The 21,268-nt window shown below is 34.2% G+C and overlaps 1 protein-coding gene across 1 annotated transcript; it reads left to right on the top strand.

Annotated features, from left to right (window-relative positions):
• The first annotated feature begins 5,469 nt into the window (after positions 1-5,469).
• On the top strand, positions 5,470-15,660 carry LOC145586288 (cell division control protein 48 homolog C-like). Its single transcript, XM_081643073.1, has 12 exons — positions 5,470-5,622; positions 6,101-6,873; positions 7,391-8,052; positions 8,270-8,422; positions 10,280-10,396; positions 10,574-10,678; positions 12,519-12,581; positions 12,667-12,731; positions 12,829-13,030; positions 13,190-13,327; positions 13,426-13,509; positions 14,992-15,660. Exons 2-11 carry the CDS (start codon positions 6,129-6,131, stop codon positions 13,471-13,473), a joined length of 2,298 nt encoding a protein of 765 aa, XP_081499199.1. The 5' UTR covers positions 5,470-5,622; positions 6,101-6,128; the 3' UTR covers positions 13,474-13,509; positions 14,992-15,660.
• Positions 15,661-21,268: the final 5,608 nt, after the last annotated feature.

Genomic DNA, 21,268 nt, shown 5'->3' with positions numbered 1-21,268 from the left:
TCAATAAAGAAAAACCCCATGCCTCCTTTCGGAAACATCAATAAACATCCAACGATCACGGGCGCGACTCCGTGACCATAGTTAGTATGAGATCTCACCTAACTCCTAGTTTTGGAAAAATAATATTTGAAAGAGGAGACTCGTAGATCAGACGGCCTCGATAAAAGTACACGGCTAATACACCATGTACCCCAACCCCTGATTGTCATTACTCCAGATGTGCACCATTCCAGAGTTTTATTGCTCATCCATCTTACACTTTACGTGATTTACAGGTTTAGACTTGGTGATGACTCATAAATATTTCAATACAAATATCCCAAACAATTCAATCAAACATGGCAAATTCTCAATTTAGATTCTTGATTTATTAGTGATAAACAACATTTATTAATTATTCCATTACTACCTCGGTGTATAAACACCTTGAGTGCATAAGGCACCCCAAAACCTTAACCTCATCTTACAAGACTTGAATATCTCCTTTACTCATCATGTTTACATAATCATGAATGAGTAATAATTTTATCTTTACACCAATCACATACCTTTGCCTTTAAGCGCACCTTGCATAATTAAAGCACACATAATACTTGCATTATAAACTAGTGCACATCATTTGAAATTCACAATGTATAACCAAACAATTTAACCCAGTCAATCCTATACATGATACTGAGTTCTCGATCCGTCCTTAAACATGCACCTACAAGCAAGGTTTCGTAACTTGTACGTACCTTGAGTAAACAATTCGATTGGCCACTTTAAAACTAGAAGTCGCCCTCTACAAAGTCCTCTCCTAAACCAAACAATTAGAAATAAATCAATACCAAAGCAATTAAAATTACAGCAATACTAAACTACTTTAAAACCTCTTAAATCATCAAAATAAAGCCTTTAAATTGTTCCCAAAATCAAGATTAGTAATATAACATCCCAACTTCAAGTTTATATGTTAGATTTATGAAAATATAGTGTTTTATATCAAATTACAGCAACTTTAAAGTGGGTAAATAAATCTGAAAATTTGTTTTAAGTATATAAAATAACCCCATAAGCATAATTACTTGAAATAGTCATTATATAGCAAGTTAGTGTGTTAAAAACCCAAAAATATATCAATTCAATGCAATTAGAGGCTTCAAAATAAAAGGTATGAAATCTGAAAATTATTTTTAAAGTTAGAATATAAAGTTCAAAGCTTTTTCAATCACAAAATACTCACCATAATTATTTTATAGGTTTAGAAGCATAAAAAAAACTTCGTTAAAAATAAAAACTGCCCGAAAATCATATTTAGAGGCTGAATTTGGCTACGAGAGGGTGGTGCTCACTACCGAGTCTTTATTAAAACGTTGTTTCCACATGAAAAACACTACTTTTTTTATCAAAATCGGATGAGTTCAGAACCTGATCGGGATTAAAACGGGATTAATATTAACGAACGGAAATCTAAAAATTAAAACACGAATTTACGTGTTCAAAATAATCTAGAATTAAGTTAATCTAATCATTAGTTATAATCACCAAAATTTCAAAACATCATTACTATAAAAGCACTAAATCAATTGTTCATAAAACCCTAAAATCATGATTTTCAATAATTAAAAACCCTAGGTTATAAAATTTACAAAATCTGAAAATTATGACATTTATAAAATCTGAAATTATAAAGTTTAATCATCAAAATACAATTTGATACTAATTAAATTAATTTCAAACAATAAAATCAAAACCACAAATTAATAAAATAAAGGAGAAAGAAAATAAGACTAACCTTTTTGTGTGGGAAATTTTTGGGGATTCATGGTGTATTTATAGATTAGGGAGTGTAGGGTTAAATTTGGGCTTATAAAAATGTGGGCTTAAGTTATGGGATAGGGCTTAAGTTATGGGTTTTGGAATGGGTTATTCCAATAAGAGTATGTAGGAATAATTTACATTGCCTAATAATTAATAAACGTTTAGTTCAAAATATATTTTACTTTTATAAAACCTTATACTTAAAATACTTTAACCCTTTAAAATATTTAATTAAAATACTTGAGCCCTTAACAATACATTTTATTAATACTTAAATACTTTATAAAAAATACATAAAAATACGGGGTATTACAGTTACACTTTCGGACCCCTGCTATTCTTGCCAAATGATTTCTTTTTTTTTAAAAAAAATGTTGTGAAAAAACGAATGGTTCCAATCTTGCAAGTCAGACGCAATCTTCCCAAGGTGAGGAATAAGGGGTGTTTGTTTATCCCATCTTTCCTCAATATAGTCTCTAAATTTCTCATGAGTCATCCAAGCCGCTTGGAAACGAAAGGGCTTATTAATTGATGAAATTGGGGTAAAACCGTTGGGGGAAATAAGAATGGGACAGTGGTTCGATTGAAATGTAGGAAGAACTTTAGAAGCTGCATTAGCAAACATTAAGCTCAAATCACCATTACACAAGGCTTAATCTAGTCTAGCACTGACTTTTGTATTGATGCTGTTGCCACGGGCCCAAGTGTGAGAAGGTCCACTAAATTCCACTTCTAAGAGTCCCATGTGTTCAACCCATTCATTGAATCTTGCTGACCTCCTCGAAGTTTCAGCACAACTTGAACTCCTTTCCCATGAGAAACGAGTATCATTAAAGTCACCAGCAAGAACCCAAGGTTTGTTATGAGAAACAGCAAAATCCTTGAGTTCTCTCCATAAGTCAGTGCGTTTGACTGGATCCGGACTAGCATAGACGGCCTAGAAATACCAGGGCTCTTCACCAATCCTCTTAATCTCCATAGAAATATGTTGACCATGCTTGATAATCGGCTCCACAGTGACGAGATCAGTCCTCCAATAAACCCAAATCCCACCACTAAAGCCATGAGCATCCACCCTAGTATGTCCCTAATAATTAATGATATTAGCAATATTTTCAGCTTGTTGTCCACCCATATGGGTTTCAACCAAAGATAAAACACAAGGCTTATTAGCACGAACTACTTCTTTCAAATCCGTAACAAAGGCTCGGTTTCCAGCTCCTTGCACGTTCCAAACCATGCAAGATATCGGAGTAGAATTTGGGGCTAAATTCAAAATTGTATCTTCCATAGAAAGAGGAAAAGAGTTAAGAGAACTTATATAAGTATTCAAGATTAATCGGATTAATCGATTAATCTCATTGGGAATTTGGAGAGTGACCACTAACTCCATCGGTTCTGGTATTGGCTCCACCCATGAGTCCATGTTGACCTCCATTATGTGAGGTAGGGGGTTAGCTATGCCCATGTATGGGACCTCCATTGGTTGTCCAACACATAGTGTTTTCATCGGAGGGATCTCTAAGAGAATCACATTCGAAGGTAGGGGAAATATGTGATTGTTCATTAGTGATACCCGTTAAGTGTATATGTTCTTGGCTTTCTGTAATAGCTTCTAGTGTTCCTTTTTTTGAGGTCTCAAGCAGGCTACTAATAGATTTTTCTTATCAAACGGATTTTGAGAATTATCCCCAAGACTTATTGTTGCCATATGAGAGTTTTTTAAACTCATAGAAGATAAAATATTTTCCTTATCTTTCTCCCCTAATTCCTTAGAAAGAGCAACTTGATCAGCTTAAATTGAATTATTTCCTTCTTGCAAAATATCTTCCTCATTCCCTTCCTGGTTTAGCGCCTCAAATCTTGAAGCCAACCCATTGCCAGTTGCATGATTAACGGGATTACCATTGACCTTTGCTTGAGGATCTTCTTTCGAAAGATTATTTCCATTTTTTTCGATCACCGAAGCTGTTTTTTTCAGTCTGAGATTTTTCTTACGAACCGGTTTCTTAACAAGCATCCATGAGCCAAAATCATCTACTTCTTCAGGTCTCTGTTCCAGAGGTTTATTCTCTTGCCCCAAGACAACTAATTGATCATTAGAGTTATCAATTACCATCTTACATTCTGGTTCAACTCATAGTGATCATCCAAGTGCCCAAGTTTCCCATATTTGTAGCAGATCATCTTGATACCTTCATATTGTATTCTCCAAAATTTTCCTTTTAGCCAAAATTTAGCCAACAGAGGTTTTGATAGATCAATCTCCACACTTAATCGCGTGAACTGACCCCTCTCAGCATAGGCTGTTGATCTATCTACTTTGATAACCTTACCAATCTTAGCCCCAATTTTCTTCAAGAACTGCTTATCAAAGTATTCAACAGCAAGATTAGGAATTCTTACCCAAGCTGTGAGAACATTGATTGATGCTTCTTCTGGGATAAAATTTGGTGTCCATTTTCTAATTATGAGATATTTATCATCAATCAATCATGGACCCTGAGTAAGGACATAATTATAATTATCAACATTGTTAAACCTTGCTATGAAATACTTATAGCCAATATCAGTGAGATTCATTTCACCCTTGAGTTGCCATTTCCTTTTTAGTCGTTTGATTAATCCCATATATCTTAGACTTCCATCAAACATCCTAATAATTAAGGTATGTCTCCAAGGCTTGCTCATGGTTTTTTTTTTCTTCCTTGGTGAGAAGAATAACAGGGCATCTCTCACTGTCAATTACATCCTCCGGTGCTTCATCATCATCCAAAACCTCCATTTCATCATCCAGATCGAAATGTTCAGCTGCCGCAGCCTGATTCTCCAGTTGCGTTTCCTTTATCAAATCCCTAAAGGATTTTTGTGGGCACCATTGTTCTGTATAGGAGGATTTAGACCCCCTTGCTTATTTCTCCATTACTGGGTTGACTTGAGGTCTGTTTTTCAACATTATCTATCTCCATGGATTTTTCCATGTTATCAGAATCCTTTCCAAAGATCAAATGGGTGATTTTGCGCTTAGGTTTCTTATTAGATCTTGCTAGTTGATCAATCGTTTCAGGGGGATTATGGGGTTGTAGGAAAGTAGTCATCTAGAGAGTTTTCAGAGAGATGGATCTTTTGGTTATACAAATTATACAAGCTTTGGTGTGTGAAGATGATATTTAGGAAAAGGAAGTGTAAATTTAAACTAATACTCGTACTTTTTAAAACAGGTTTAGGGGTTGTTTAGCAATCGGCGGTTGGTTGTTGGCTGATGGCTTATTTGCTTGGCTTGTTTGACTAACTGGAAGTATTAACTGTATGAGTTGGCTTTTTAAGTTATTGTTTAAGCCGGCTTGTTTACAAAAGCATTTGGTAAAATTATTAATGATTGTTAGCTGTTTATTAGTGATAAAGTGGGCTAACAAGCCAAAAGCCAATAGAAAAAGCTACTCTTATTAGCTTTTGGCGGAAAAGCTAGCTTAAAAACCAACAAAAAAAACCAATTACCAAACATATTCTTTTGCTATTTGATCAAACTAAAAAGCCAAAAACTAGACAAAAAGCCAATTGCCAAACACCCCCTTACTCTAAACCCTTAAAAGGTGTACGGTGCCCCATTGGACGATCGTATAAAGACTCATTCCATTTATATTTTAGACGGATCCATCCCTTTAATAACTGTGACGGGTCATAGGGATCCATAGAATTGCTCTCTCTCAGATTAGTCAGATATCCATTGAAGCGCACTCAACGTTCTCAACCGAAGCGCAGTTGGCGTTCTCCGTTGAATCTAGTTCTTGTATCTCCCCCATTGAAGCAGGTTCTGAGGTAAGTTGTTTGTATTTGTTATCATCATATCAAATATCCCTAAAATTATGAGATCGATAATTGAATCAAATATCCCTGTAATTATGAATCAAATTTGGTTGCTAATGTATTGCACAACACTTTAATGTTAGGATTTAACTATGAAATCAGAGCTCTTTTCCCTCCTGCCCTGCCTCAGGGACGGCCTGATCTAGTGCTTATATTAGTCAAGTTATGAATAATTATAATAAGCGATTTCATTGCTATAAATTTGCTATTCTTATTATATTCTAAGCGAGGTGAATTTAAAGTGAATTTTCGATTCTACTTTGATTATTTAACTTTAAATATTGAGGAATGTTTACTTGATTATTCAATTTAATTGGAAAGGAATGCGCTTTTTATTTATTTTGTACTGTGAAATTACTTTGTTAATGAAATTGTATAAAAGACATTTTCATTAATGATAACAGATTACTTTGGTTTAAATTTTGTTTAGGGGTTTGGAAATTTGAATTGATAACACTATGAGAAAGGGATCGAATACGCGTGGTGGTCGTAGCGCTCTTAGGATTTTACAGCAATGCTTTGAGGATTGTAACTTTGAGAGTGAGGAGGATGCTGTGAGATATCTACGTAAGACATATCCGGAGTACAGGAGGTGGAAAACCGCAATACTCACCAAAAATGTTAGAGAGGCCCTTTCCCAGCTTAAGCGGAATAATAGCAGTGGCGGTAGAGATGGTCAAGTTCAACAATCAACATCGACTTCAGCATTATCATCTTCATCCCTTGATTCAAGTTACGAGGAGGATTCCAGTCCGAAGTTTGACTTGATGAAAACAATGTTAAGGGAAGCCTATTGTCCTGATAAAACAGAAGAGAGTATGGAGGAGAAAAATGAGAAAACTATAGAATTATTAGAAAAAAAAGAAATTGAGAATATTGTGATGCTTGAGAAAACCGGAGGAATAGGAAGTAAAAATATGGATTTAGATGATGGTAGAGATCAGGTGCACACGCATCCCATGTTTAAGGATTTTGGTGGCATGCGTGAAGTATTGGAGGAATTAAAATACAATGTGCTTATCCCACTTCGTTACCCTGAACTCCTCAACCGGCTGTGTCACTTACATGCAGGGCCACCAACAGGAATTCTATTGCACGGGCCTCCTGGGTGTGGTAAGACCATGTTGGCTCAAGCTATTGCTAATGAAGCTGGCGTTCCTTTGTATCAGATTGCATCGACTGAGATTGTATCTGGTGTTTCAGGTATGTCAAATCAGAACTAGCTTATACTATGTATGTTTTTGATATCTTTTGTGGCCTTTAAAGAGCCTACTATTGTTGGTAAAACCGTAGAAGGGAGAGAAAAGGATGAAAATGCACATTTCTTTCGACATTTCTTTCTTTCCGTTCATATTTGAGTTTTATTTATTTTTTTATTTTTTTTTTTTTTTTTAAATGGGGCATAGGATGGTAATTTTGTCACCTTCTTAATATGTCGTTAAGTTAATGAATGGAATAAAGCAATCAAAATTTAATTTTCTTGGCCTACCGTCTATTTGAATTAGGGTTGGTTAAAAGGTTTTTTGTAAAGAAGAAAGGCTATGTGAGTATGTGACATTGCTTATGGTGTCGGCAGTGTGTCGTTGTGCAACTTAGGTTTTCATCTTAAGGCTTTACATCTTCATGATGTCTTCTTTGGCCTTGCTTATGATGGTAAATGATATATATGTTAGGATTTACTTTAGCAGTACTTGATGCTTCTTGTGTTTTCATATTGAAGGTGAGTCAGAGGGAAACATTCGTGAGCTTTTCTTAAAAGCTCGTAGGACTGCTCCTTCAATAATATTCATTGATGAGATTGATGCCATTGCGGAGAAAAGAGAGAGCTCGCAGAAAAGGCAAGAAGGGCGAATTGTCACTCAGTTATTGAAATGCATGGATACTATATGTGAGAATGCTTCTGTAGCTGGTCAAAAGATTTCTGTGAGTGGGAGTAAAGTACATTCATCTCCAGCAGTTCCGGAGATTTCAGTTTCTGAGAGCAAACAAGGCCATGTTCTTGTTATTGGAGCAACAAACCGTCCAAATGCTCTTGACCCTGCATTAAGACGACCTGGAAGATTTAACTGGGAGATTGAACTAGGAGTTCCAGATGAAAATGCAAGGTTTGAGATACTTTCAGTCTTGACACATGATCTTGGTGTTCAAGAGGGTTTGAACCTTAGAAAGTTGGCTAGGGACACAGCAGGGTTTGTTGGGGCTGACCTGGAAGATTATGTTAGAAAAGCTTCTGTACATGCTATGAGGAAGATGATAAACTTAAAGAAGGATGAGGGTCTTAAGGAGTGTGCAGTTGGGCCCCAAGATGACGATTGGTGGAAGCAACTACGTTTTATGCCTGGAGAAATGGAAACACTCTGTCCCAAAATGTCAGATTTTGAGGTAATTCAATGTCGTCACTTTCCTGTAAATGTTTTCCTAAGTGAAAAAAAAGTTTTGTTCCATTGTAAAATTTGCTACTTCTGCCATTTATTGTCATGAAATGTTTATTAGTTTATGCCATTTATTGTCATGAAATGTTTATTAGTTTATGGATATAGGTGCTTTTCCAAGTATGTTGATGTTTTTTTTTTTCCTCCTGGACTATGTATTGATTTAGGTTGCATTTAAGAATGTTCAACCGTCTTTGAAGAGGGAAGGTTTCTCTGCAGTTCCTAATGTGAAATGGGAAGATGTTGGAGGCCTTGGCACCATAAGGCAGGAGTTCCAGAGCTGTATAGTTGATCCTATTAGAAATCCTGAAGATTATGAGGTAATTAATTATACTTGATATTTTTTTTCAAGTATTCTGGTCTTGTCAAATTTATTAGTTTGATTATACCGTTTATATTTATTAGATTGCACGTACTCTTAACCAACACACATTTTGACTGGTGAATTTCTGTGATTGTTCTTCTATTTTTAATTTTAATTTATATTTTTTTCTTCTAATAGGTCTTAATTGGCTTGTTTTACGTAGTCATTTTTTCTTTAATATCTTTAATCATTAAAATGTGTAAGATGTTGATTTTGTGTTTTGCAATCACTAAAACTAATGTGGAGTAGCATTCTAGACTTTGTTATTCGAGAATTACTGATAACTGAGTTGTTATCGATTAGAATAGGCTTCATATGCAACTTTTATTTACTTGTTTATTTATTTTTTATTTTGAATAATCATGTGCAATGTGCAGTTTGTATTTTCCAATGTAATTAGTATTTGGTTTACTTAGGATTGTTGTATGTGTAGCAATGGTTTACCATTTGTCTACTTTCTATTTAGGCCCCGTTTGGTTTGATGTAAAACATTTTCAATGAAAAATTTGTTATCATGGAAAACATACTTTCAAGGAAAACCACACTTGCAAGATAGTTTTCTTTTGTTTGGTTCTTATTACAAGAAAAGTTAAAGAGAAATGAAAAATAGGAGGGAAATGTGGGTATGGATGAGAAGAAAGTAAAAAGAGGAAGGAAAATGAGGCTTCCCTTGTTTTGGAAAGGAAAATGTTTTCCACCATTATAGATGCAATTTTCCACCATTGAGAAATTATTTTCCACCCCGTCACAAACCAATCAAAGGTAAATGGGAAAATCATTTTCCCGTAAAAACATTTTACATCAAACCAAACAGGGCCTTAATGACTTGTAGCCATTTATAATTAGTAGTTCATTTTAGACATTATTTAAAGTGGTCAATGATATAAGTTTTGGCAAAAATTTTATGGTAAAAATTACAAGTCAATTAGCTGTCAAGAATTTTATAGTGTAACAATGCATCAATTAGCTGTCAAAAATTTTAAAACAAAACGAATAAAAGTGCAGCATTAGATATTATTTTTCAAGTAAAAGCTCTACACTACAGGCCATATTAAACTATCAACACACGAAACAATGTGGGTAGGAACTTGAATATTGTGGTTTTGTCTACTTAATTGGGCTTATGGAGCTATGGGTTTACCAAATTTAAGTTCAATAGTTGTAAAGTTGTAGTAAAAAAAAAAAAGATATGGTTGTAAGTGCTAAGTTGGGTGGGTAAAGCGGGACTGGGTAGGCGGGTATTACTTTCAACCACCACCTAACCACTACCCATGGTGGGTATGACTATTGTACCCATACCTTACCCGCCCCACTGACGTGGTGTGGAACCAGCATTTTTGTACCCACTTGCATCCCTATCGTAGATACTTCTCCATTCTATACATGTGTAAGAAGTTGATACTGGTACATGGTTTGATTGATTTTCAGGATGTTGAGTATTTTTTTTTAACATTATTTTATTAATTTATTGAGGAAAGCACATGTATTTCAGTACAACTAGTAAGTTCTTGTTGACGAGTGTTTCATGATAAGCTGCTGTCCTTTTTAATTAAGAGAGGTTTATCTGCTTTTTAAACCCTACTTGCTTTGCTGCTTGTGCAGAAATCACTGGGAATCCTTGCGCTTCCCGTGATATTTTGTCTTTTTTCAAACTGACTTTATAATGAGTCATTGCAGCTAGAAATTTTTTACACCTTTTCAACTATCAAGCCAGTGTGATTGTTGATCTGGTTCCCATGTCTGCTTTTATGAGCAGCATCTTATGTCTGATGATTTTTGTATATTGACTCTTATTTCTGCTGATATTATTAAGGGAATTGGAGAAGATTTGCCAGCAGGATTCTTGCTTTATGGTCCCCCTGGCTGTGGTAAAACGTTGATTGCCAAGGCTGTTGCTAATGAGGCTGGTGCAAGTTTCATTTACATCAAGGTCTATTTTCACTGCCCCCTGCTGTAAATTCCCCCCTCACCCCCCCCCCCCCCCCCCCCCACCCACCCCTGTCTGTTTGCATCTTTGCTTTCTAGGGATTGGGCCTTTAAAGCATACTCACCTTGCTATGAAGTACTGAAAGTTCTGTTTTTTTTTTTTAAAAAAAAACCTTACCAGGGTCCTGAACTTATGGACAAATATGTTGGTGAAAGTGAATTGGCTGTTCGCAAGATCTTTAATCGTGCAAGGACATGTTCTCCATGTATTCTCTTCTTTGATGAGGTATGAATAATTTTTCTTGAAGTTATAATTATTGTTTTAAATGTTCACATTGTTGTTGCTCGTTGCTAGTTTCCTTTGTTGTCTTGTAAGTTTTAATATAGCCAAGAGAGGCAAATTTGAACAGCCTTTCGGCCAAGCATTATGATGAAATATCTTAAAGGCAAATTGTAGTGTAATAGGCAATGGGTTTATCTACATGATGAGGTCGCTATTGCTTTTTTTCATGAAACAGTTGGGACATTGTCTTTTTTGAGAGGAGAGAAAGGAGGGGGGGGGGGGGGTTTGATCAAGCTTTCGGCTTTGCATTATGATGGGATATCTGAAAGGAAAGTTCTTGTGTAATAGGCAATGACTTTATCTAGGTCACTATTGCTTTTCTTGTTTTTCTTCATGAAATTTGCTAGATAGTTGGAGCTTTTTTTTGTTTGGGGTGAGGTTGGGGGGGGGGGGGGGGGGAGGGGGCGGGGTTGGGGGTGCGGGGTTTATATGGTGCTTTGTGACACTTTTGTATTTATTCTTTCCTACCTACGGTGTTTGGTGTGGCTGGAAATACAAAGCCTGAAGTGGTTTTTTTTTTTTTTTTTTTTTTTTTTTTTTTTTTTTGTTTGGGGTGAGGTGGGGGGGGGGGGGGGGGGGAGGGGGCGGGGTTGGGGGTGCGGGGTTTATATGGTGCTCTGTGACACTTTTGTATTTATTCTTTCCTACCTACGGTGTTTGGTGTGGCTGGAACTACAAAGCCTGAAGTGGTAATATTATGTTAAACCAAACATTAATTTCCCTAACCTATGCGAAAGTCTTGCAATCCTAAATCAATGCAGGGTATCAGTCTATATAATGTTTTTGATGCTTATATACGCCTTGAGGACTGCATATAACATTACCCATTTTAAATTCTAATTTGCCCCAACCACAATTTAGTGACTAAATCATGTGAATCCCATTTATATGGAGAAGACATGTGAAAAATGATGTATTATTGATTGTATGTTCCTTTTTGAGATGAATAGTGGGATGATTGTAGGCTTAAAGCCTTAATCACCTCAAAATACTTGCTTCCTTTTGATATGCTCCACTCATATTGGTGTAAAAGCCTCTAATGCTAAAAAATTACAATGCTCGTATCTATGATTTAACTTTCCACACCCTCCTTTATCTGGGTGCATTCATATTTGGAATTCCAACTTTCCTTATAATTTTGTGAATTGCTGCTTGAGAGTCTTAGCAAACAAATTCGTTTCTTGTTTGAGATGTTAATTATTATCAGCTATGTCTCCTTTTACAGCCATCTGCTATCCAATGGCATGTGATCTATTTCCATTTGTTTGGTCTCATCATGAAATACTGTGTTTTTTGCAATATCTTTCACCTCTCAATCATCAAATCTAATCTTATTGGGTGTTTACTTTAATCTCCTGTGTATACATACTGATAGTAAGAATAATTCTACATTTCTAATAATTGATTGTTAGTGGACAGCTTGCCCAATCCGAGAGATTAAAGCAATATTTAATACCTCTTGATCTTAATCTCTTGATTGTTGAATTGTCAAGTGACTGCCAAACAAAAGCTCAAAGTGGTTGCCCAGCTCACATTATTTACCTAGAGTTGAGATATATGCTGTCACTAATGCACTCTCATCCCAAAAAACTTATTGGAAACTTAAATTAAGATCTTAAAGCTCTCACCATGTCAAGGATGTAAAAATCCTTCCTTTTTATATGCCCATTCTTTTATATCGGTGTATTGCTAATTGTGTGTATCATAACAAGAATAGGACTACAAGATAAATTCAGGAATCAAATTCAATTGATGACATTTGAAAATGCTGAACTTGTCACAGGTGGATGCTTTGACTGCAAATCGTGGAGAATCTAGTGGGGTTACTGATAGGATACTTAAGCAGGTTTTTCACTTTGTACCACTGTATAGTTTTGGTTTATTTTTCACATGGGCACTCAGATGTTTAAAATCTTAAATTGTCATTGCAGCTTCTTATTGAGCTAGATGGTGCAGAGGAAAGGCGGGGGGTTTATGTCATTGGTGCTACAAATCGGTATACTTTTTTTTTTTTCATTACTTATCACTGCTAGTAATATGTTTTATCAATGCCAAAATCCTCCTATATGACAGTCTTTATCTGGATGTTCTAGACCTGAGTTGATAGATCGTGCTTTATTGAGGCCTGGAAGATTCGAGGAACTATTATACATTCCTCTGCCTAGTCCACAGGAACGTGGCTTGATATTGAAAGCTCTTGCAAGAAAGAAACCTATAGATACCGATGTGGATTTACTTGCTATTGCAGAGAGAACAGCTTGTGATCATTTTAGTGGCGCTGACCTTGCTTTCCTGGTTTGTTCACCCCATTCTTTGTTTCTTATTTTTGCTATGTCTTTATCACAATTCTGGTACTCCTACATCCCTCAGTGGATGTTCATTAAAATCTTGATATTCCTTTCAATTAGCAATATAGGCTAAGTATCTTTTTTTTTTTTTTTGAAATACTGCTAGATGCGGCAAGCCAGTAGGTTTGCTCATGACGAGATGCGATTATTGAAGCAAAAGGGTGCAGGTGCCATTCCTTGGATAATTAATTATAGTCATTTTGAAAAAGCATTGGTGGGATTGAAACCTTCTGTTAACAAAGAGGTATAATTGTTTTAATTGCGTCATTGGTGTTTTAAACAAAAAAAAAATGACTGTCTAACATGTCTTGAATATTCTCTTATTTCTATGTGGGGGAGCAGCAAAGAGATTTCTATGATAATTTGTCACGCAATTTTTCGCCAACCTAACCAATGTCGAGACAAAAGCACTGAACACATGTGGAGGTATAAATTACTTGCCTTCATTGAGTTTGTTCTCTATAGTTTATATCTTAACATAGTCATATACTTTCATTGCCATGTTTTAAGGCTATGTTTAGCTCACCTAAAATCTGATCTGAATTTATCTGTCAAATATACTCTTATCTGATTTTTTTCAAGTTAAGAATGTAAATAAAATTATGACTATTTATTTATTTTGATAGGAATATTATTATTACTCTTATTCAAGTAAATAAGAGAGTGGTAAAAAGGCGGATTGGTGTAAGGAATAAGGAATAACATAAGAGTGGGTGGAATTAGGTAAATATTAGGCCTTGTTTGGTTGACATGAGAATTAAATTCCCATAGGAAATTGCATTTCATGGGAAGTTATTTCCCTCATGAAATTCCTAGGAATTTCCTAAATTTGTTTGGTTGGCAATGTCGAAATTTAGAAATCCCATGAATTTTGATTGACCTAGGGGGGGGGGGGGGGGGGTCTAGGTAATTTACTTTCCTTGTTTTGTGGGATGTTGAAATTCCCATAAATTTTCACTTTCCCCATTTTTTTTTTTTTTTTTGGTGTCAACCAAACAACTTCTCAATTTATCAAATTTCATGAATTTTCACTTCCCCCATTTTATATTATCAACCAAACAATGCCTTAAAGGTTAAGGGAGTAAGATAGATATTTTTGCTTATTAAAAATAGAATAAAGATATGGGTACATCAAATTAAAATATCTTAAAGCGAAATATGGCTACATCTATAAAAAAAACAAAGGGAGTATTGTTATTGTAACTTGCAAATATGTGAAATTAACTGAAAATCCTATATACAAAACAATATAGTGTTGTTTTTAGCTTTTTATATTCGTGTTTAAATTACAAAAGTGTAAAAAACAGAACTTGTATGACAAGTATTTTTCTTGTTTTGGCTATGGTACTTCACATGTAGGTTTTGCTTTTTGTAAAGAACCTATTTCAATCAAAATCCACCTCTAAAAGGAAATGCATATTAATACTGTACAACAAAATAAAAAAGTTACATCTCTCTAGATGCCTTAACATGTTACATGTGCATCATACTTACAATTGTACCATGCAGATAATGCATTCATTCATGCTCTCATTAAAGCCGTCCAAAATGAATAAATTATAATTATTACTAAAACAAATTCTCTTGATGTGATTTGATTATTTCTAATTCGACCTGAACTTTTTTTTATTTTTTATTTATTTATTTATTTATTTATTTTTAATTGTGATATGATATAATGATATGGAATAAACATGTTTTCTTATCTGTTTGATTCAAACTTATTTGCTTTTATACTACGTATATGATCCGATTTGATCTTAGCTTAATTCCATGATTTTGATATTTATATTTAAGTTGTTGTGAACTGTTGGTTTTACTCAACTGATGTCCCTTAAGAGTTACTTCGTATGATTTACACTTGAGCCTTTTCTACTGCTAATACTGCTTTGTTTTTTTTCATGAAAGGTAATGTGTTGAATTCAATGGTTCTTACCGCTTTAACTGCATTATAAAAAGCGTGACAAGACTATACTAACTACTAAATGGTGGTGATATGAATTGTTCCTCACACTTGGGATCTTTGTTGAGGCATTGACTTAACATAATTCTTGTTTTGCTCATGTTTGTGGAAGGGTAACTATGTTGCTCATGTATTGGCCAAATCTCCTTTAAAAAAGAATTTTGAATTGAGGGTCTCCTGATACATCGCCCCATGTACGAGTACTGTTGAATGAACTCCGGTTGCTATGGTGATGAATCTAAAAGATTCTTATTGTCGCATGTTGAGAATGGTTATGCTGTGGTGGTGTACTCTGGTGCTGGACCTGTTGGTGTTGGTATTACCATTGCTCGTTTAACTTTCTCATTGCAGTGAGACAACGAGCTATACTTGAAGGCCTGATTCTGTGTAGAACTTCATTTTGGGGACATTTAAAATGCAGTAATTTTAGAGGGACAATACCACAAAACCATTGCATATATGAGGGTTATTATTAAGCTACAGGGTCATCTTGATTATTGTTATCAATTTTGGTATTAATATTATAATGTTTTTGTAAAACTTCATTTTCTTGTTTATGGAATTTTAGTTATTATTTATAAAATATGGAATACTCTTGTGGTTTCGATATGGAATACTCTTGTGGTTTCGTCCCATATGTTCCTATTGATCTTGAGATATACATTTGACTATCAATATTTTCCATTATGTATCAACTAAAATTATAAAAAGTTTATATTATAAATAGGATATAAACATACATGTCGAATCTGACAATAATTCACCATTTTTTTAAAATATAGGAAATTTTGTCAAAAACCACATTTTAATCCTATTGTGAAAAACCATTTTTTTACAAAAATGTTGTAAAAAACCACCAAGAAGATCTCGAAGGCTAACTGAAAAATCACTTGCGTAGGGCGCGAGAATTTCATAAGGCCTTAAACCTGAATTTGCAAAAGACAGTAAGAGCTGCATAGCTGAGACCAAGGTTCAGAAGGAGCCAATTTATCTTTCTTTTAGGGCCCTTCCTCACCCCAACTAAATAAATTGATGATGGTTGTGTCCTCAGAAAATTTGGATGATAAACAGAAATCAGACAATTGTCTTTATAATTGCTATAAAGTATAGATCAGAAACACAGATTTACAGACTCGACTAACTTGTAAGCTGTACTACAGATAAAATTATCGTACAAAAAGATACATAACTATATGCTCATAAACAAGAAGAAAAACCTACGATATCATTGTCAAGATCTAGAAGGGCCAGAAATCATGTTGAGGCTTCTTCACCATAATCTGATTGTACTAGGTCTTGATGTCTGCAATAAATAAGAACCACCATAAGATAAATAATGACGCAGGACATCTGCCACAATCCTATCTTATTAATAATTTAACGACCTTTCCCTCTCATTTGCTTACAATATACAAAGTCTTACAAGTTACACAATCCTAGAGGAAAATCTACAGGTGCATGCTGATACCTACCCATTTGAAAAGCACAATACCAACACAGGTAGCTCGATTATGAGAAAACAATAACAATTGACTTGGAAGACACAATAAAGGATAGAACCACGCATGTTGATTTCCTATGGCTGTTTAACATGAAAATCAAACATTTAAGAATTATTGCTATACTGCATTCAATGTTGAGAACAAAGTAGATCAGATAGTCTAGTAAAACAACACACTCCAGCTTATTGCACGGCCTATCAAACTCCTGTGAGTCTGTTACTGGTATTAAATCAATAGCATGTTCATTTATAGCTATCCCATCTATAATACAAAAAGAACTTTGGTACCTCCATCCCCCTTCCCCAACCCCACACACTACTTCTCACCCGTGACGACACACTTTCATTTAATCTGTTGTAAAGAGAAGTAAATTGATGCATGATACTCCGTATATATTTAAGGTGATGGGCGCCTTTTAGTAAACCAAGGTCATCCATCTAACATCACTAATAATTTATTCGATTACATTCGGCAACTATACATGGATTTAGAAGTCACGTGAAAGTGATACATTTCATTTGCAAACTGATAAGTAAATGCAGATTGAGCAACTCCATGAAGGGTGATGGGTGCCTTTCAGTATAGAAAGAACATTTAAATGAAGTAACATCAATAACAATTCACTTAATTTATTGCCTGCAAAGGTCAAAACGTCACTTAAAAAAGATACCAATTCATTTGCAAATTGGTTAAGGAGATGCAAACTGATTACTTGAGTAGGGCATAGCAGCAGAAGGCATGTTACATATTCTTGTTACAAATACAAGAATTTGTAACAAAGAATAGACCACTTATAAGAAACATGTATGATTGGCTGATTGCTATATTCTATTGCAGCTTTCTCTCAAATATGAGTTTTATTGAGCAGATAATTCTACTGTTCGGAAAGAATAGTCAAATTGTTCAAATACACCATAATGAAAAAAAAATAAAAAAATAAATATAATAGCCACAATTTTACTACAGTACCCCTAAATTAAGTTGTCTCATACCCAATTTGTATCCACCCCTCCCTTTAATGGGGGATGTTTGCACATTTAATCACGATCCATTCATATTATAAAATTACAAAATAGTATAGGTAACTTATTCCTAACAAAAGGATAATTTTATAGAAGATATACACAAAAAATCTCAAGTTCTCAACTATGGATTGTATTTCTATAGCAATCCCAACTATAAAAATACTTGTATAATCCTAACTACGGGAGAATTTTTCCCAAAATGATCCATGATTACCAGCTCCCTTGCCCTGCCAACAACCGCACTCCCTACCTAGTCACCCTCGTCCTTCCCCCGACTAACAAATCACTGTCACTAAGTCTCTTCCATCTTGTCGCCGTTGAATTTGCAACTTCCAGCCACTCCCATCTTCTGCCTAAATCAACCTTGCCTAACCATCCATTAATGTAGACTATACCACCATCCCCACTCATCCAAAACCATTGCACAACTCCATTTAATTTGACTTTTAGATTTGAATCACTAGTACTTACAGTCTAAAATTTAAAGAGTTTCCACAAACAACTAAAATGAAAGAACTCCAATAATTACTCAGCAACAACATCAAATTCCTTTTTTTTTTTCCTTCTTCTATGAGCAGATTTATTAAAATAAAAATATTCTTATGCATTTCCTTCATTGCTCATTCATATGCCTGAATTAGACAAAATAAAGACTAATCAGCAATATTTGCTTTTTATTTTGATTTTGAGCAAGCCAATTATCCAATCAAAGTTTCAGATTCTAATTTTCTTCTCCTAGTGGCAAATGATCCTAAAAATTTTGTGGGTGTGAATCATGACTCTTGGATGAAGCCACATTCAACAAATTGTATTTTATGAGAATAATTTTGCTTAATGTGAGTGAATAGCTTGAGGTGCTTTTATTCTAGTGTCTAGATGAAAGTGATGGTTTCTAGCAATGACACATAACAGACGAGTTAGTTTTGGTGGGGAAGGGGAAGCATGGTGGTCAACGGGAAGGAGGGAGAAGTATGGGAAGACAAAGGGAGTTTGGGGCAGAACTTTTAAGAAAAAAAATCCAAAAAAGACTCAATCACATTATGCTACATGGCCCAAGTGACCCGCTAATTCAGTTCATGTAGGTCACCGGTTCATTTGGGAAGGAACACCCCCCCCCTCCCCAATTGAGGTTATTCTAGAACATGTGGGATTATTATGGGAAGACTACCCATAGTAGTAATTATTCATGTGAATTTTTCCTATTTTATATTGGAAGATTGAGAAGAAAAAATTGCTATCCTAACATAGACACAAATTATGATAGAATATCTTAATATGCTTCCTTTTCAAATCAGAGATAAAGACATAATGGGCAAGCAACTAAGCACGCAACTTCAACAAAAAGGCATCTCAACTTTAAGAAAAACATAAAATAAACCTCCATTGACAAAAGGGGAACTAACCTAATAATAATCACTATACCTAATTCACTAAACCTTCTAAACAGAATATTAGCTAAAGTCACTAAACCTAATTCAAACCTACTTGAGAGACTACGTTACACGGACTCCGCCCTCAATCCTATGAAACCCATATGACAATAATTTTTGGGATACAATTAAATTGGCGTGCTTTGAATACTCCAATCACCCCCAATGAGCAATCAATAATGGTAATTCAACATTTCAACATTCACGAGCAATTAGTGGAAATTCAACATTAAGCAAAATGAGGGCAAGAAGGCTGTTCTGCTAATATAACACTAAGCTAAATCAATGTTAATTGACGAGTGTGACTTACAATTCACCTGCAAACAATGGTGATTTAACATTCAGCAAAACGAGGATGAAATAGGCTGATTTCTATTCAAAATGAGTGAATCAAACTTATTGACTCGGCTATTTACAACAACAAAACCAAATCCTTATTCCCAAAAATGACGGGTTCGGCTGCGAATTATCCACGAGATCCTCTTCCATCATTTTCCTCTATCTAATTCTCTACATGAATTTGGCTATAACTAATAAAATCAACAATTTATCCACCTACAAATCATATCGCAGTTCTAAACCCCTAATAAAAGTCCCAAAATTTAAATTCATACATTAAAAAATAAAAAACCCTAAAGTCTTACAGCAATTCTCTCAAGAAATTCTAGGTTAAACAAACCATAAATCAAAACTCAAATTAACGAACAGAAATTGAACTCGGAAACAACAATTAACAACTGAAACCAATCATCAAATTGAAAAGGTAATTCAATGAAGATTAGATTCAAAATTTAGAAGAAAAAAGGGGAAATTAAGGAGACTTACGAGATCTTTGAAGAGGAGAAAAGCGACGAGGAAAAAGAGGAAGAAGAGAATCTCAAATTCGGCAGCACGAAGATGGAGGTATATGGAGGTTATCAACGATGGTTGTTGCCGCTTCGATCCCTTACCATGCATCTTTATCCTTGGGAATTTTGCAACTCAGTTTCGATATTTTGTTCTTCTTTTGGTTGATTCACTGTGTTTTTGTAAGCTTTGAAAATCTGAATGCAGTATTTGCCTATTTGGTCATGCATATAAGAATTCAGGCATTCAGCTACCCACTATTGATTAATTCCTTATTCAATTACTCCCTCACTATTAATAATTAATCAATCATCAATAAACATGTACTAAAGACACACCATCAATAATACATGTCATCTTTGGTGTGTCCTTAATTTTTTTTTCTTTTATTTTTAAAAATAAATTATATATACAAAGTAATGATTACTTACAAAGATAATAGAAGATTTGATGTATCTTTTCAAAAAAAAATATATTGACAAGTTAAATGATAACTATAACCTTAGGTAAAAAAATAAATATACTCCGTAATATTCTTAACATAATTTGTGACATATGGATTATGGACTATTGAGTTATTTTCGGGAAAGACATATTATGCACGTACTCCATTTATTACAACAAAATTATACTTCGTATATATTTTTACTTGATTTTTTTTAAATTATGTAATATAAGCTACAAGCTTGAACAATAAAATGCAAATATCATATCAACAAATGATACTTTTATTAATTTCTTGAATAATTTATGATTAGAATTTTAATACTCTGTAATTAACTCTAGATACTTCAATAATACTTGCCAAAACCGACAAATATTGATTATTCTTAGTGTGATTTTTTCCTGCCATTTTTGTTGTTCCATTCAATTGATATAAATAGAACATAAGAAAGTCAAAATTTTTAATATAGTGTTAATATAAAAAATAGTTATTCAAAATTACCGTGCATGGCACGGAACATAACCTAGTATTCCTCCTAATTTTCACTTTCTTTCTAAATTCTTTTTTGTTAATTAATCTTTAATTTATTTTGAAAATAATAATTTATGTTTCTTTAAAATCATGAATAACCAATATCGTATTACAAAAAGTACGGAGAATAGCAGTGGATGACCATATACATTAACTAAATTCTTCTATATTCAACCATATACTATATTTATTTTTAAATTCGAGCTTAGCTAGGTTATTTTTTAAGTACGTATGTACATAACATATGATAAATTAATACATAATCTTGTTCTATTTGCTTTAATGTGTATGTTAAAAAAAATCATATTCATACAATTTATATTAAACTAAATTTATTAATGATGTAATTTGCCAAATAGATCTAATATAATAAATCCATTTATTCAAATAGTACGATTAAATAGATAAACCTTTCATATCATCATAACAAAGATTAAATATAA

This window comes from Chenopodium album, chromosome 16 (genome assembly GCF_948465745.1).
Source record: "Chenopodium album chromosome 16, dcCheAlbu1.1, whole genome shotgun sequence".
NCBI lineage: Eukaryota > Viridiplantae > Streptophyta > Magnoliopsida > Caryophyllales > Amaranthaceae > Chenopodium > Chenopodium album.
This window is presented reverse-complemented; position numbering and strand designations above follow the sequence as displayed.

What these genes read in the sequence shown, in the direction of transcription:
- LOC145586288 (XM_081643073.1), top strand. Translation starts at nt 6,129, where the DNA reads ATGAGAAAGGGATCGAATACGCGTGGTGGTCGTAGCGCTCTTAGGATT. An exon ending in CCAAAATGTCAGATTTTGAG is followed by an intron (nt 8,053 to 8,269) that starts GTAATTCAATGT and finishes GTATTGATTTAG; the next exon opens with GTTGCATTTAAGAATGTTCA. An exon ending in CAAGTTTCATTTACATCAAG is followed by an intron (nt 10,397 to 10,573) that starts GTCTATTTTCAC and finishes AAACCTTACCAG; the next exon opens with GGTCCTGAACTTATGGACAA.